A 12,439-nucleotide genomic window follows, 5' to 3' on the forward strand; every position below is an offset into this window, starting at 1 on the left:
ATTTTTCATAGTGTATCACTTATTTATGTTGGTCGGTGCATAAGGTAGATAAGCCTGTTATCTACAGAATCTCCCTCATTTTTATACTATGAATAATTCATGCAATTGCATGCGACGGTACTTTTTCTTATGATTACTTAATTTGTGCAAATACAGTATTACATCTTAATTTATGCACTTCCTTTTGCTGACATTACATCCGGTTGCCACATTAAGGAAAAAAAAAAAAAAGTGGTGACTCACCTATGTAATGTTATTTTCCCCCTAAACAAATCAATTCTGAGATTCATATGAAGACAAACGCTATAGAATAAGTTTTGATAGATACGCTATGAGGCACCAATTATTATTATTTTTTTTTTAATTATTCTTTCTGGGGCCCTATACGGAGCGCTCCAGATGCTCGGGGACTCCTGTGTGAAAAATAATTTGTGTCACAGAGTACATTTCCACTTTTGGAGGCTCGTTGTGTGTTTAAAGCTAACGTGCATGTGTTTGGAATGTGGGAGGAGGTCTGAGTACCCGGAGAAAACCCAAACAAGCACGACCTGAGATTCAGAACTGTGAGGCAGACAAGTCCATCATGCTGTCCTAGATGGCCATTATTCGTATGGGAAAACACACACACACACACAAATCAAATAGAACACATTAAGTATAGGACAAAGATCATGAGCCATAATCTTAATAAAATGCTCAAACGGGCTTTCGGCACGCCTGAAGGACGCAAGGTTGGGCGCTACATGGCAGAAGGTGTCCAACTGCATGTTTGGAGTTGCGCAAGGCCAGACTGCCACACCCAGTCAATCTTTTCACACCGCCAGCACAACCGGCAACATTCCTCTTCCCAGAGAAAACACTTGTACAAGAGAGCCTTTTATTATTTTACAGCCGCACACAATACAGGTGTTACAGTAAAAAGACATTCAGCCTGTTGAAGTCAAATGTTTAATAAGTTAAGCCAGATCTACTGCCCGTGCACATTCATCTAGAGCAGGGGTGTCGAACTCCTTTTTGTCACGGGCCACATCGCAGTTATGACCCATAGAAATGAAAGATTACCTCATATACTGTAATTACAGTACACACAACACATTGATGAATAACCAATTTGGAAATCAGAAGCCTATAAATGCATGTTTTTCCAACTATTACATTTCTTTTCAAAGCGGGATTGGTAAAAAAAAAATAAAAAATATCTCAATGGTATTACACCAGAACACAATCAGCGATTTGGATTTGCTTTCGCGGGCCACATAAAATGATGTGGCGGACCGGATCCTGCCCCCGGGCCACCAGTTTGACAGCGGATCTAGAGAGATGTTCAGAATGTTCGTAGACATTAAGCAAACCAACGCAAAACGCGGAAATGCCAGATTTCCCGTCGTTTTGCTCTTCGACCCGACTTCTTTGGTCGCCGAGTTGACGCCCTCGTGCCGACTTTCACGTGGTTCGGAGAACGTTGCGATAACCGCTGACGCCTGCTCGACAGTCGACCATCGCGACCGTCATTGGAATGCATGTGCACAGATCTCATGCGGTTAGGAACAACCAGACCGGTCAAACAACAAGAATAATTTGAAGTCGGGATGCCATTGGACTAAATTTCCTTGATTGATCATTCATCAATTGTTATTTTTTTCAATATTATTAAAAAAGAAATAAACAATTGCTCAATTTTCTGGACTCCTGCTTCCATAGTCATGTTATGTGTCATGTTGAAGGTTATCGTAGCTCAGCTTCCCACAGCAGGCATCTTGTTGAACTTTTTTGCACCCAAACAGGGCCGGCCGGTGGTGGCTGCAACAGCCAATCAGTGCACTCCAATTGGCCACTGATTATCAAGCCATCCCTACGTTAAAGTCTGCAGTTTGATGTCTCTTAGGCAACTGTATAATAATTATCTTAGTTCATATTATTTTGTTATAGAAAAATATCAAAACTCTTAAAAAAAAAAAATGTGGGGAACCATTTTAGCCAATAACCAACCAAACTATGTTCATTTACTATATGAACACATGAAATTAGTAAAACCCCAAATACCTGTTCTTACTAAATTATTACACACAAAGAATACCCAAAGCCATCAATTCATCAGCTATTAGTGGCCTGTAAAACCAAGAATGCAAAAAAAAGCGCAATGCTGTTTTTTTTGTTTTTTTGTATGTACAAATGACAGTGCCAGCAAAGTTATCAGTGCTTGAGACTAAGAAAATTGCAGCAGAGATGAGATTAAAAAAAAAAAAAGAAAAAAAAGCGTCCAACAAAAGTGACACAAACACATGACTGCGCTTCTCTGTCTTCCCTTTCACTCTTGGTGTTCAGGTGGCACGGTGGGGGGGGCCGCATCCTGTCCAGCGAAAAGGCAAAACGCTGTTGTTCTCCGGCTTCATTGTTCATGTCTTTTTACAGACACCTGCGAGGTTTTTGAACTTGGGTCCCAACGTGTTAAGGAAGTCGAGGTTGTCGTTATTGCCGCCGTCGTCGCTGCAGCACCCGACCGAGCCGGCCGCCGAGCCCGTTCCCTCGAAGCCGTACTGGTGGATGATGTCATCCGCGTACCGCCCGTCCTCCTCCCCTCCGAAATAGGAAAGCTTCTGAAGGCAAATGGCAAGATTATGATCAAATTTGGCCCAAAACATTAAAGCCACACAAATACATTAGAATAAATATTTGTACTTATTAAATCTATATATATATATATATATATATATATATATATATATATTGTTTTTTTTTATACACTTTGTATGAGGACTGGCTTCTGGTTGAAAAGAAGATTCCCCACCACTGATGTGGTTTGGACTTACTACAGCTAAACCATAGACAATTAAATATGGTCTAAATATGCGACATTAAAGGAGTGTCCATCATTAATTAATTAACCAACAAACAAAACAGCACTGGCGTAAGATCGTGAAACTTTACCTGGTGCAAATAGAGTCCGTTTGTTTGCCAGGTGTTGAGAAGGTTTGCGTCGTAGTTCATCCCGCCGTTGTACTGTTGAGTTCCATACTGGCTGTTGTAGTGTCCGGTGAAGAACTCTGTTTCCGTGTTACCAAAGCCGCTCTTATACACTCCGACGTCTTGGCATCCGATGGTGGATCCCTTGATCTGCCACTCCTGATTCCCCACTGAGCCCTTGATTTCAGAACCGGGAATGGGGACCTTGATGAGACTCGCATCCTGTAGAGCAAAAACAAGCGTTAGAAAAGAAAGCATTGTAAAGATTGAAAAGCGATTCCTTTGCATTGCTTGTATTTGAGGAAACAACACGTCTTCGTCCTCACCACTTCTTCCCCCGGGGCCTCCGTGTTTGACTTGATCAGGATTCCGCCGCTGTCAGTCGTGTCCAAGATCTGCAAGTCCGGCTTTGTCGTGCAGAAACAGGCGAGCAACAAGACTGCAAGAGCGAAAGGGAGTCTGTGAGATGACGATGAATACACCTGATGAATCAACGTTGCTAACCTGTCAACCAATAAGTCATGATGAATGAGTGCAACCAATATTGCAGGACTCTTTTGGCCCGAATTAAAGTATGTGCGTGCGTATTTGCTAACCCAAAAATGCAAAGAACAAACCATGACTCGGATGGACATTTGAGGAAATTGATAAGAAGGAACCTTAACAAGTTTATTTTGCCTCGATTGCTTCAGGACACGATTGTTAAGAATTGGACTCCACGCAATAAACAGATCCATTTCTATGCCTGTCCCAAACCTTTTCTTTCAGGATTCGATAGCTCTCGTGACAATGTTCTGATTACAGGAAAGCGAATGAGGTCACATCCTTCACAACAGGAAATTGAATTGATCAGCATCTTTCCCAGTCTCATGTCCTTCAATGGGAAATGAGGGAAGGCTGTTTTTTTTTCTGTTGTTCTATTCTGTTTACCAAATGTGTTTAACTAACACAAGTGCTCTTTGTTCATACAGCTTCTGAACAGACTTGCTATACTTACAGTACTATATTAGATTCTAACATATTGCAAAACGTCTATGTTCTTCACTCCAGTGTACTATTGATGTGGGGAAAGTGAGTAGGAAGGAGAGGAACTGACGTAGCAGCAGAAGGAGGAGCAGAGGCAGCAGCAACGCCAGCCAACCCATCGGGCCGAGCGAGGACGACCACGGCTTGGTCAGGCAGGCGCCGTTCCTGCACTGGCAGATCCTCACGCTCACTGTCTGGATTTTGCCGTTGCCCTGCAGGTCTTTGACCTCCACGGGAACTTTGTGCACCTTCAAGGGAAGGTCTTTGAGCTGCTGCAACGTAGCTGCGGTGTCTACAAAGGGAAACGCGCAATTATTTGGGGCGTGATGAAGCTATGAACGAATGAATAGATACAGTAGCCGACGCCGATTGATCGGGGAGGAGCGCGAGCACCTACCATTGAATCTGGTCACAGACCATTTGCCATCTTCGTTATTTGGCAGACTAAAGGTGAAGGGGCCTTTAAATGGTGCATCGTCCAAGTCTTCCGCCACAAGCAGCGCAGAGCCGTGTTCTCCTTCCTTGTCGCACACCACCCTCTCACCGGGCGGGACAATGACGGGTACGTTGTCATTCACATCTTCCACCTGGATTATGACGGTTCCCGTACCAGTCTTGGAAGCTGAAACACGTTTCAAGGGAAATAAAGGTGACACCCTCGAAAGATCAGGAATTGTGAATTTCTAACAAACATTCTATCTTGTATGTTCAAAGACCACAATGGAGGACATCCGGCATTTTGTCTTCTTTCCACTTGTTATCTGACGCTGAGGTTTTGTTTATGAAAAGGCAAATGTGGAGGTACTTCGCTCCACCAATCAACAGCTTGCAAGTAATAATGCAGTGAACTCCCGCGTAGACGCAGTTCGGCACTCGCAAAATTGCGTAGTCGCAGATTTTTTCACCGATTTGCTGTTTTTGTGCTCAGGCCAGAGCTTAGATAAGTTTAGAGAAGGCCAATTAAAGTTCACCCGTGAGTGCATTTTAGCTTCATCCCGAAAGTTCACCAAAAGCCAAAAGTGTTTGGGAATACTGGATGCAATCTGTTGTAAAAGGGACGTACTCGCATCAACGGCTCTCATGGTGATGTTGTAAATTCCATCCGTGACAAAGTGTGACTCTCTGTCGATGGTGTTTGCCACCCTCAGCTCTCCCGTGTTCCGATCCGCACTGATCCATGCAGCTGGGTCCATGATCTTGTAATACCTGGAAGATGGTCAAAAAAAAAAAAAAAAAAGTCCTCGTCAGTCTCACATTGTTTAGCGCGTAGCATCAAGTGACTGGAAGGGGGCTGCTTACTTGATGCCGTCGCTGCTCTTGGTTTCCGGATCTAAGGCTTTGTAAGTTCCAATCACTGTGCCGTTTGGCGTGTTCTCTTTTACGATAAAGCGAATTGTAGGGGCCGTGAATTCGGGGCCTTCGTCCACGTCGCCGACTGTCAAGTCCACAGGGACGATCTGCCACTGGGCCGTGGTGCCAGTCAGATTGACTTCGTTTCGGGCCATGACTTCCACTCTCATTTTGGGGGACTGCTCAAAATTTAATGGCTGGGAAGACGGCAGGACTATTTACTTAAGTTTGCTTGCAATCCTCACGGTGTTACTCCAAAGTGAAAATCGACTCACCTTGGAGACGTACAGAAGCCCCTCGTTCGTTTTGGGGTCCGTCTCCATCCGGAAGTTTCCATTTTCGTTTCCCTTAGTAATGAAGAATTTAGCTTTCCAGTTGGGTGTGTCTTTTAAATCCTTATCTTCAACAGGCATCCGAAGAACAAGTTTCCCAATTTCGTTCTCCTTTGCAGTGGCTTGATACTGCCGGATGAAAAGATTGGGTCGTTAATAACAATACAATCCTAATAATACACGTAAAAAATTGCTTTTCATAGTCTGAACTTCTAGTAAATCATTTGAATAATAATGGAATACACCTCGTAATAAGTCATTTTTACAATCAGGAGTTTCGCCGGACTCCTTTCGATTACATTTTGTACACTTCAATTTTGTGAAAGGTGTGGAAGAAGTTGACACCCTGACTTAAAAGCCCCATAAACACCTTTGGGGTGAACTACAATAAAGCTCCAACATTAGCAACCTCTGACCACACCAATGTTCTTCTGGTTGCTAGGACCAAAAAATAAATAAATAATAACACAGGCACACTCTAACGTCTTGTAGAAAGTCTTCTAAGAATAGTGGAAGCGGATTCAGGACCAGCTCCACATTGTCCGCCATTTTCACTCACCAAACTACCTCATGGTAGTCAACGAAAATGATGTTTGAATTTGTCAATCAATTACCAAGTTCTTTGTGAAGGTCGGCGGGTTGTCGTTGATGTCGCTCAGGGTGATGGTCGCCGTGCCCGTGGTGAACAAACCGCCGGCTGCGCCGTCCATGTCTTTGATTTGCACAGTCACCATATACTTGTCTTTAATCTGATGAGGGACGATTCCGTACATTTCCAACATGGCAGAATTCGATTGAATCAAACAGAAATCGGACTAGAGCGCTCCTCACCTCTCTATCTAACGTGTTAGTCACTGTGGTGATGACACCCGTCGTTGGGTTGATGGCAAACCGGTTCAATTCGGTCAAAAGGGAATAGCGGATCTTCACGTGGTCGGTGCCTGCTTGGTCTCTGTCGGTGGCATTCACGTTCCCCATTATCGTCCCTGTGATGTAAAAGAGAGATTATCATATCAAACGTTGTCAACAAAAAGCAACAAGCAACCCACGGTGGCGTGTGTGTCATATTTCTCGCCTGCTTTGCTCTTCTCGGGCACAGAAAACTGCATCTGGCCTTGGAACCGCGGCGCGTTGTCATTCTGATCGTCGACATTCACGAAGATGCCCAAAGGGTCATCGGTTTCCTGCCGCGTCGTTCTGTCGAAAACCCTGGCTATCAACTGCAAAGACAAAGATCCAATTAAAAATTCAGCAATTGTGTGGTTGAACTATACAAACACAAAGTTTCTTCGATAGATAGATAGATAGATAGATAGATAGATAGATAGATAGATAGATAGATAGATAGATAGATAGATAGATAGATAGATAGATAGATAGATAGATGGCACTGTATAAATCAAGTGAGGGTAATTCAATTATCGATATAATTGGAATTAAATGGATTGAAATAAAATACAGGCTATTCCAAAAAATGTGACATCCAGTTTAATGTTCAACTCAAGCTTAATGTTAATATTTCCTTCTCAGGGTAGCGCTGATAAAGGCATTTTGTGAGTTAGCATATGGTCGAACACACTCAGACAAGAGTGTGCAGTGTGCATTTTCAGGGACATTCAGTAAAAACACACCAACTGGAAAGCAGATTTGGGGGTAGCATGAAAAATGCATAAAGGAAGGCAAAAGGTACCTAATGGAATGTTCAACCACGAAGCCTATTTCATTTTGTTTCCCGAGAACGTGTAGTTACTCAGATATTCACATTTCAAAAGGTGTCAATGTTTGGGAACACCCTGTAAGTAACATCAGTTAAAAACAAATGAAAATCTGAAGGAGGATAAAATGGCGACTCACGGCGAACTGCGGGTACTCCTCCCGATCGACTGCCTTGAGCACAGTCAACATTCCGGTCTCGCTGTCAAACCGAAACACTCCCTCTGGGTGCTTGTCGTAACCGGGCCCCGTGAGAGTGTAGTACACCCGATGCACGGCTTCAGTGTCGGACACAAGCTGCCACGCGAACCAAAGACAAGCGCAGTAATATCACTTGAAGCGAGGCAACATTGCAAGACATTACAAACAAATTCTACTTCAAGATTTGGATTGACAGCATTTGGAGCAAATACTAATCAATTCATATTGTTCGTATGTTGTATTAGTTTGCGTCATTGAACCCCATGGAAGCTCAGTTCAGACACGAATAGCCTTTTTATTAACAACATACGGACTAAAACATAATTACAACAAATTATTCTGTTATATTAAGTGACATCATAGTCTGTGTCGTGTGTGTGGGTAAAGTCCACTAAAGGAAAGCCCTTCCCTTTTTATCTCAAGGCTGCCGGGACTTTTTGTTATCTATTTAGTTTTTTATTTTACAGTTGTTGCCACACACGCCCCCACACACACACACACACACGCATGAGTGTGTACTGCATGTATGAGTCACTTGCTCTTAAAATAATTGTCCGAGGTGGCCTTAAGGGTTTTATGGCACCTCATCTATTATATAAGAAATGAAATGATGTATTGTTTACCATCAATTGCTACATAAATACAATATCAGTATTTACAAAGACAACAATGTTCAGTTTTGACTGACACTGTCATAGAGGAAGCGATTTGACTAGTATATGCGGTGCGCCACTCATGTTGGAAACACGAATCTCATTGAATGTAACTTCTTTTTTTTCTTTTTTTAGCGAAATGTGAGCTAGCTAACTGGTACGTACTTCTGTGAGAAGTCAGTAATTAATTATGGATAACGTTCAACAATAAAACCCTTTTTTTTCTGTTCAGCAATGCAAGTACATAACTATAAATCCACATCTTAATAAAGAAATAATGATGTCCTTTGCTATGTTTTTCAGTAGTTCTGTAAACTAAGGCATTTGGGGGCATTGGAGTTGGTTTACCAATGACGTGAATTGACGTGGGTGGCGGTTTATTGTGTGCTGTTTATTAACTAACAACAAAGAACGCGTCAAACAGGATTTTTCTGCAACAAACCAAACTTGTGTGGCTCTAATGGCTAATATTTGAACAACTGGCAAACCAATAAAACAATTTACCACCTTCTTGGGGCCACTGAGGCTCAGTTTGTAAACTCAACATTACAGTGGGTGGTGCACTTGTTGTTGTGACTGAGAAAACAAAAAAACAGATGATATATACACATATGGAAGAACAAAAGGGCTGAAATGTTTGGCGTGTCATGCGTGTTCAATGGCATTACCCTTTCAATGTCTCTTGGATAGGGGCCGGGGTCATTCTCCAGGATATTGAAGGGTGGGGGGCTCCAGCGTCTTTTGTACCGTTTCAGCACATCAGTGGGCTGCACGCATTTACAATACAGTCAATTAATATTTCAGTCAACGACAGTGATGGAAGCAATTAGGTACAAATCATTTATTACTGTAAGTTGTTTTCCAGGTCGATTGCTTGAGTATTTACTGACTGATCGATTGATTTAATAGATTGTTACAGATATCTGTACATTGTACTTCACTTAAGTTTGTTACTTTTAATAACCCCCATGGATGACATCACAATGTAAAAAAAAAATTTTTTTTTATTTCTAATTCAAGAAAAGTAAAGTCAACTGTGGCTGGGATTTTGATTGATTGAGATCTGGAGACTAATGAGGGACAGCAGCAACAGATTTGGAGACGCTCGCCCTTAAATAACATGTTACGTCTTTGTTTAAATTCTTCTCAATGCTAGCATTATGTAAGTTTATACAAAAGGGAAACAAGTATGCTTTTTTTTTTGTCGTTGTGCTAAATGATCAAAACCGGTATTATATAATTGACAATAAAACAAATAAAAAATAAAATAATAATAATAATAAATCATTCACACAACTTAAGGATTTTTTTGTCAAATAATTATGACATCGACGACGGTGATTGGAGGACTTCGAATGAGTGTGAAAAGTGTTTTTTATTTCGTATTATTTGATTCGATTTTTTTTCTCCGTACCTGTCTGCTGGTGACGAGGTTGACGTCCATGCGCATCTGTCGTCCGTTGCTGAGCCGAGCCCACACGGAGAAAGTTCGGCCTTTGGGCGACACCTCCACGCCGGTTCTGGCCGTCACCGAACCGTTGGGCCAAACTCCGAAAGCGCTCTCGTCCGTAGTCACGCTGCCGCAGTTCGCCACATTGACTAAAACACAGCGGAAGAGCAAACAGCGGTGAGTTACTTGTTTTCCTTCAATCAATATCTCGAATAAAATGCAGGTGAATTGATAAAAATAAATACTTCTCGTTATCTCGTATCCGGCCGGGATACTTCGCGGCACCGGGACGTAGAGGAAGCTCGGGACGAAGCACGAATCCACCGCGGCCGCCATCTAAAGTTACACGGCGTCAAGTGTCGAATGTCACACCCGCTTCGAATGTTCCTCTTTTACGCTACGAATGTTCATTTCAATTACAAACAAAAGAACAAACAAATATATATAAGTTTGGACTCACCAGCGCCAGGCACACGTTGAAAACGACAGCATTCGCCATCTTTTTTATTTTTTTTTACACAAATTCGCACTTTGCCCCCCAAGGAGAAAGCAGTCCTGTCGCCAGCACACACGCCAAAAAAAAATAAAAACAAAAACCGAAAAAGGCAAGGTTAGAAGCGTTCAGGTGGTGATTTGGGAGCCCCTACAACGAGGAATAAAGTGATTCTGCTGCGTCTCCTACGCCTCCATGGCACCTTTTGCGCTTGCTCTCTCCCTCGCTGCTGGCTGGCGGGGTGTCAATAATCCGGACACACCTTGAACGCCCCACCCGAAGGCTGGGCCTCCCCAGCAGGGAGGACGAGGACCTTGCGTGCACACAACACCCTCAAAACGCCTCCAAAGTTGTCATGTCTTCCGGCAGGAGGCGCCGTTTTCCCAATGCTTTAGTATGATTATACAATTTGGGATTTTCAGAATACTGTACATAATGGCTCGCACAGGTTTACGTATTCCACACAAAGCAGCGCCTGAAAACGGTATTAGACTAAAGATGTTGTTCTGCGGCTGTCAAAGTTATGCATGCCTCCGAGGCAGAGCGTGCATGTGTTTTGTCCATCTTGCCTTGACACAATTGTCTCGTCTACTTGTTTTTCTTGTGTATCCGGTCTGTGGAAGCTCTCCCAAGTCTGCACAGATGAATGACCTCTGGGTGCCCCTCCCCATCCCTGAACACAGCTAAGGCTCCTCGCTTAGCTCTGAAGGAATGTGCACTAAATGAAGCCTGGCAAGGGGGGTGGAGGGGTGCTGTCCTCCCACTCACTATCTCAGAGAAGTGTTTGCAAAGAAGGGGGGGGGGGGGGGGGGGGGGGGGGAATGGTCGACAACCCTGCAGGCCAGTGTCCTCGAGTGTGAACTGTGCATAGGGGAAACCAGAAGAAAAGAGTTTATGCGCGTACAGGAAAGGTGAGAAAAATGTCAGGAAGATTGCAATGAGTCATGGGCGTGGACGTTAGGAAACCGCCCAGGGCTGGGAGCCATAACAGTAAACGCAAAACAGACTCAGCAAATAGTTGTGTGACTCCCAGAAGGAAAGTAACTGATTAGCCACGTTCAAGCCGGGACGCGTGCGTGCATGGACACACACACACACGCGCGCACACAGGCAGTATGAAACCCCCTCCCTCCCTAATCGCCCCACCACCAGGCCTGAACTCTTCACGCTGAGTGATGAACTCAAAATGAGTCACTTTCACTGTGAACTTGTGTGTTTCAGTTCACTTCTTGGGAATGTGGAACTTGTGAGGAATTGTGCGTAATTGTTGTACGAAAGAGGTTTCATGACAGTTTGCAAACAATTGCATATTGGACTCCTGGGGGTGCAGAATTTCATATACAGCAGACGTCCTGCGGTTGAACACCTGTGGATTCCCCTCTTTGCTGATTTTTTTTTTCCAATTTATTTCTTCAAAAAATATTTTTTTTTTCCTGCAGGAGGAGCCCAGGAGTTAAATGTAATCGTGTCGGTGTAAGTGTTTGTTTGACTTTCCATTGTAGACTATCAATCAAAAATCTAATCAATAAGTGACATTGGCGTCACTCCAGTCCTGTCACGAGAACCTCTTGCTTCGTTCACTGAGATGCCATTTGCGCATACTATGAATGCTCACTCAACATGCACGGTAAACGGTCTTGCATGACAATTATTGTGAGTTTATTGTCTACTTTAAAAGAGCATTTTCCTCAATTATCTTGGCAAACTACGGAGAGCTCAATGCTCAGTTATTTGAGGAGTTATTTCATACATATTTTCAATTCATCTTAGATGTGTTTTTATTTTCTCTTTTTACAATTTCTTTGAACTATGAATTCCAAAAAAAAAAGTTCTGATTTTATGACCATATATAAACAGTATATAAACAGTATACTTCATATGTCTTAAAACATATGAAGTATACTGTTTATATTATATTATATACAATACTGGCCTTCCTTTAGATTGATGTGTTCTCACTTGAGTGTACAAGTTGCCCCGTGCCCGTGACATTCCCTGGAAGCGCAGCTTTGGCACTGGGCATCGCAATGCCTGTGAAGTGATCTGACGGAATTGTACTTTTTACAAGGAAATCTTGCCTGTGTGTGTGTGTGTGCGTGTGTGTGTGTGTGTGTGTGTGTGTTTGTGGGTCCCAGAAACATGAAAACATGAACAAACATTGAATCATTTACAGGTGGAGTAATACAAAGGAGAGTAGATGGTTTGGGTGATAAAAACACTATGACAAGTACCTGATAAAAATCCTCCCATTGTGTGA

At 42.9% G+C, this 12,439-nt stretch overlaps 1 protein-coding gene across 1 annotated transcript; it reads right to left on the reverse strand.

Moving 5' to 3' along the window:
* Positions 1-860: 860 nt before the first annotated feature.
* On the reverse strand, positions 861-10,444 carry dsc2l (desmocollin 2 like). The gene is made up of 16 exons (XM_061798624.1): positions 10,150-10,444; positions 9,935-10,025; positions 9,654-9,838; positions 8,908-9,006; positions 7,527-7,682; positions 6,748-6,892; positions 6,504-6,658; positions 6,287-6,421; positions 5,616-5,801; positions 5,290-5,537; positions 5,054-5,196; positions 4,388-4,612; positions 4,061-4,282; positions 3,291-3,403; positions 2,929-3,186; positions 861-2,597 (listed from the first exon to the last, which is right to left on the reverse strand). The coding sequence occupies exons 1-16, from the start codon at positions 10,186-10,188 to the stop codon at positions 2,397-2,399; spliced, it is 2,601 nt and encodes an 866-aa protein (XP_061654608.1). The 5' UTR covers positions 10,189-10,444; the 3' UTR covers positions 861-2,396.
* Between the last annotated feature and the right edge of the window lie 1,995 nt (positions 10,445-12,439).

The sequence above is a fragment of the Phyllopteryx taeniolatus genome, chromosome 14 (assembly GCF_024500385.1).
Source record: "Phyllopteryx taeniolatus isolate TA_2022b chromosome 14, UOR_Ptae_1.2, whole genome shotgun sequence".
Lineage (NCBI taxonomy): Eukaryota > Metazoa > Chordata > Actinopteri > Syngnathiformes > Syngnathidae > Phyllopteryx > Phyllopteryx taeniolatus.

Excerpts from the sequence above, each read along its gene's own strand:
- dsc2l (XM_061798624.1), bottom strand. The coding sequence starts at position 10,188 with ATGGCGAATGCTGTCGTTTTCAACGTGTGCCTGGCGCTG. Across the intron at positions 3,404-4,060 it reads GCTCCTCCTTCTGCTGCTAC|TCTTGTTGCTCGCCTGTTTC; the intron begins GTCAGTTCCTCT and ends TCGCTCTTGCAG. Across the intron at positions 3,187-3,290 it reads AGGCCCCGGGGGAAGAAGTG|GATGCGAGTCTCATCAAGGT; the intron begins GTGAGGACGAAG and ends TTTGCTCTACAG.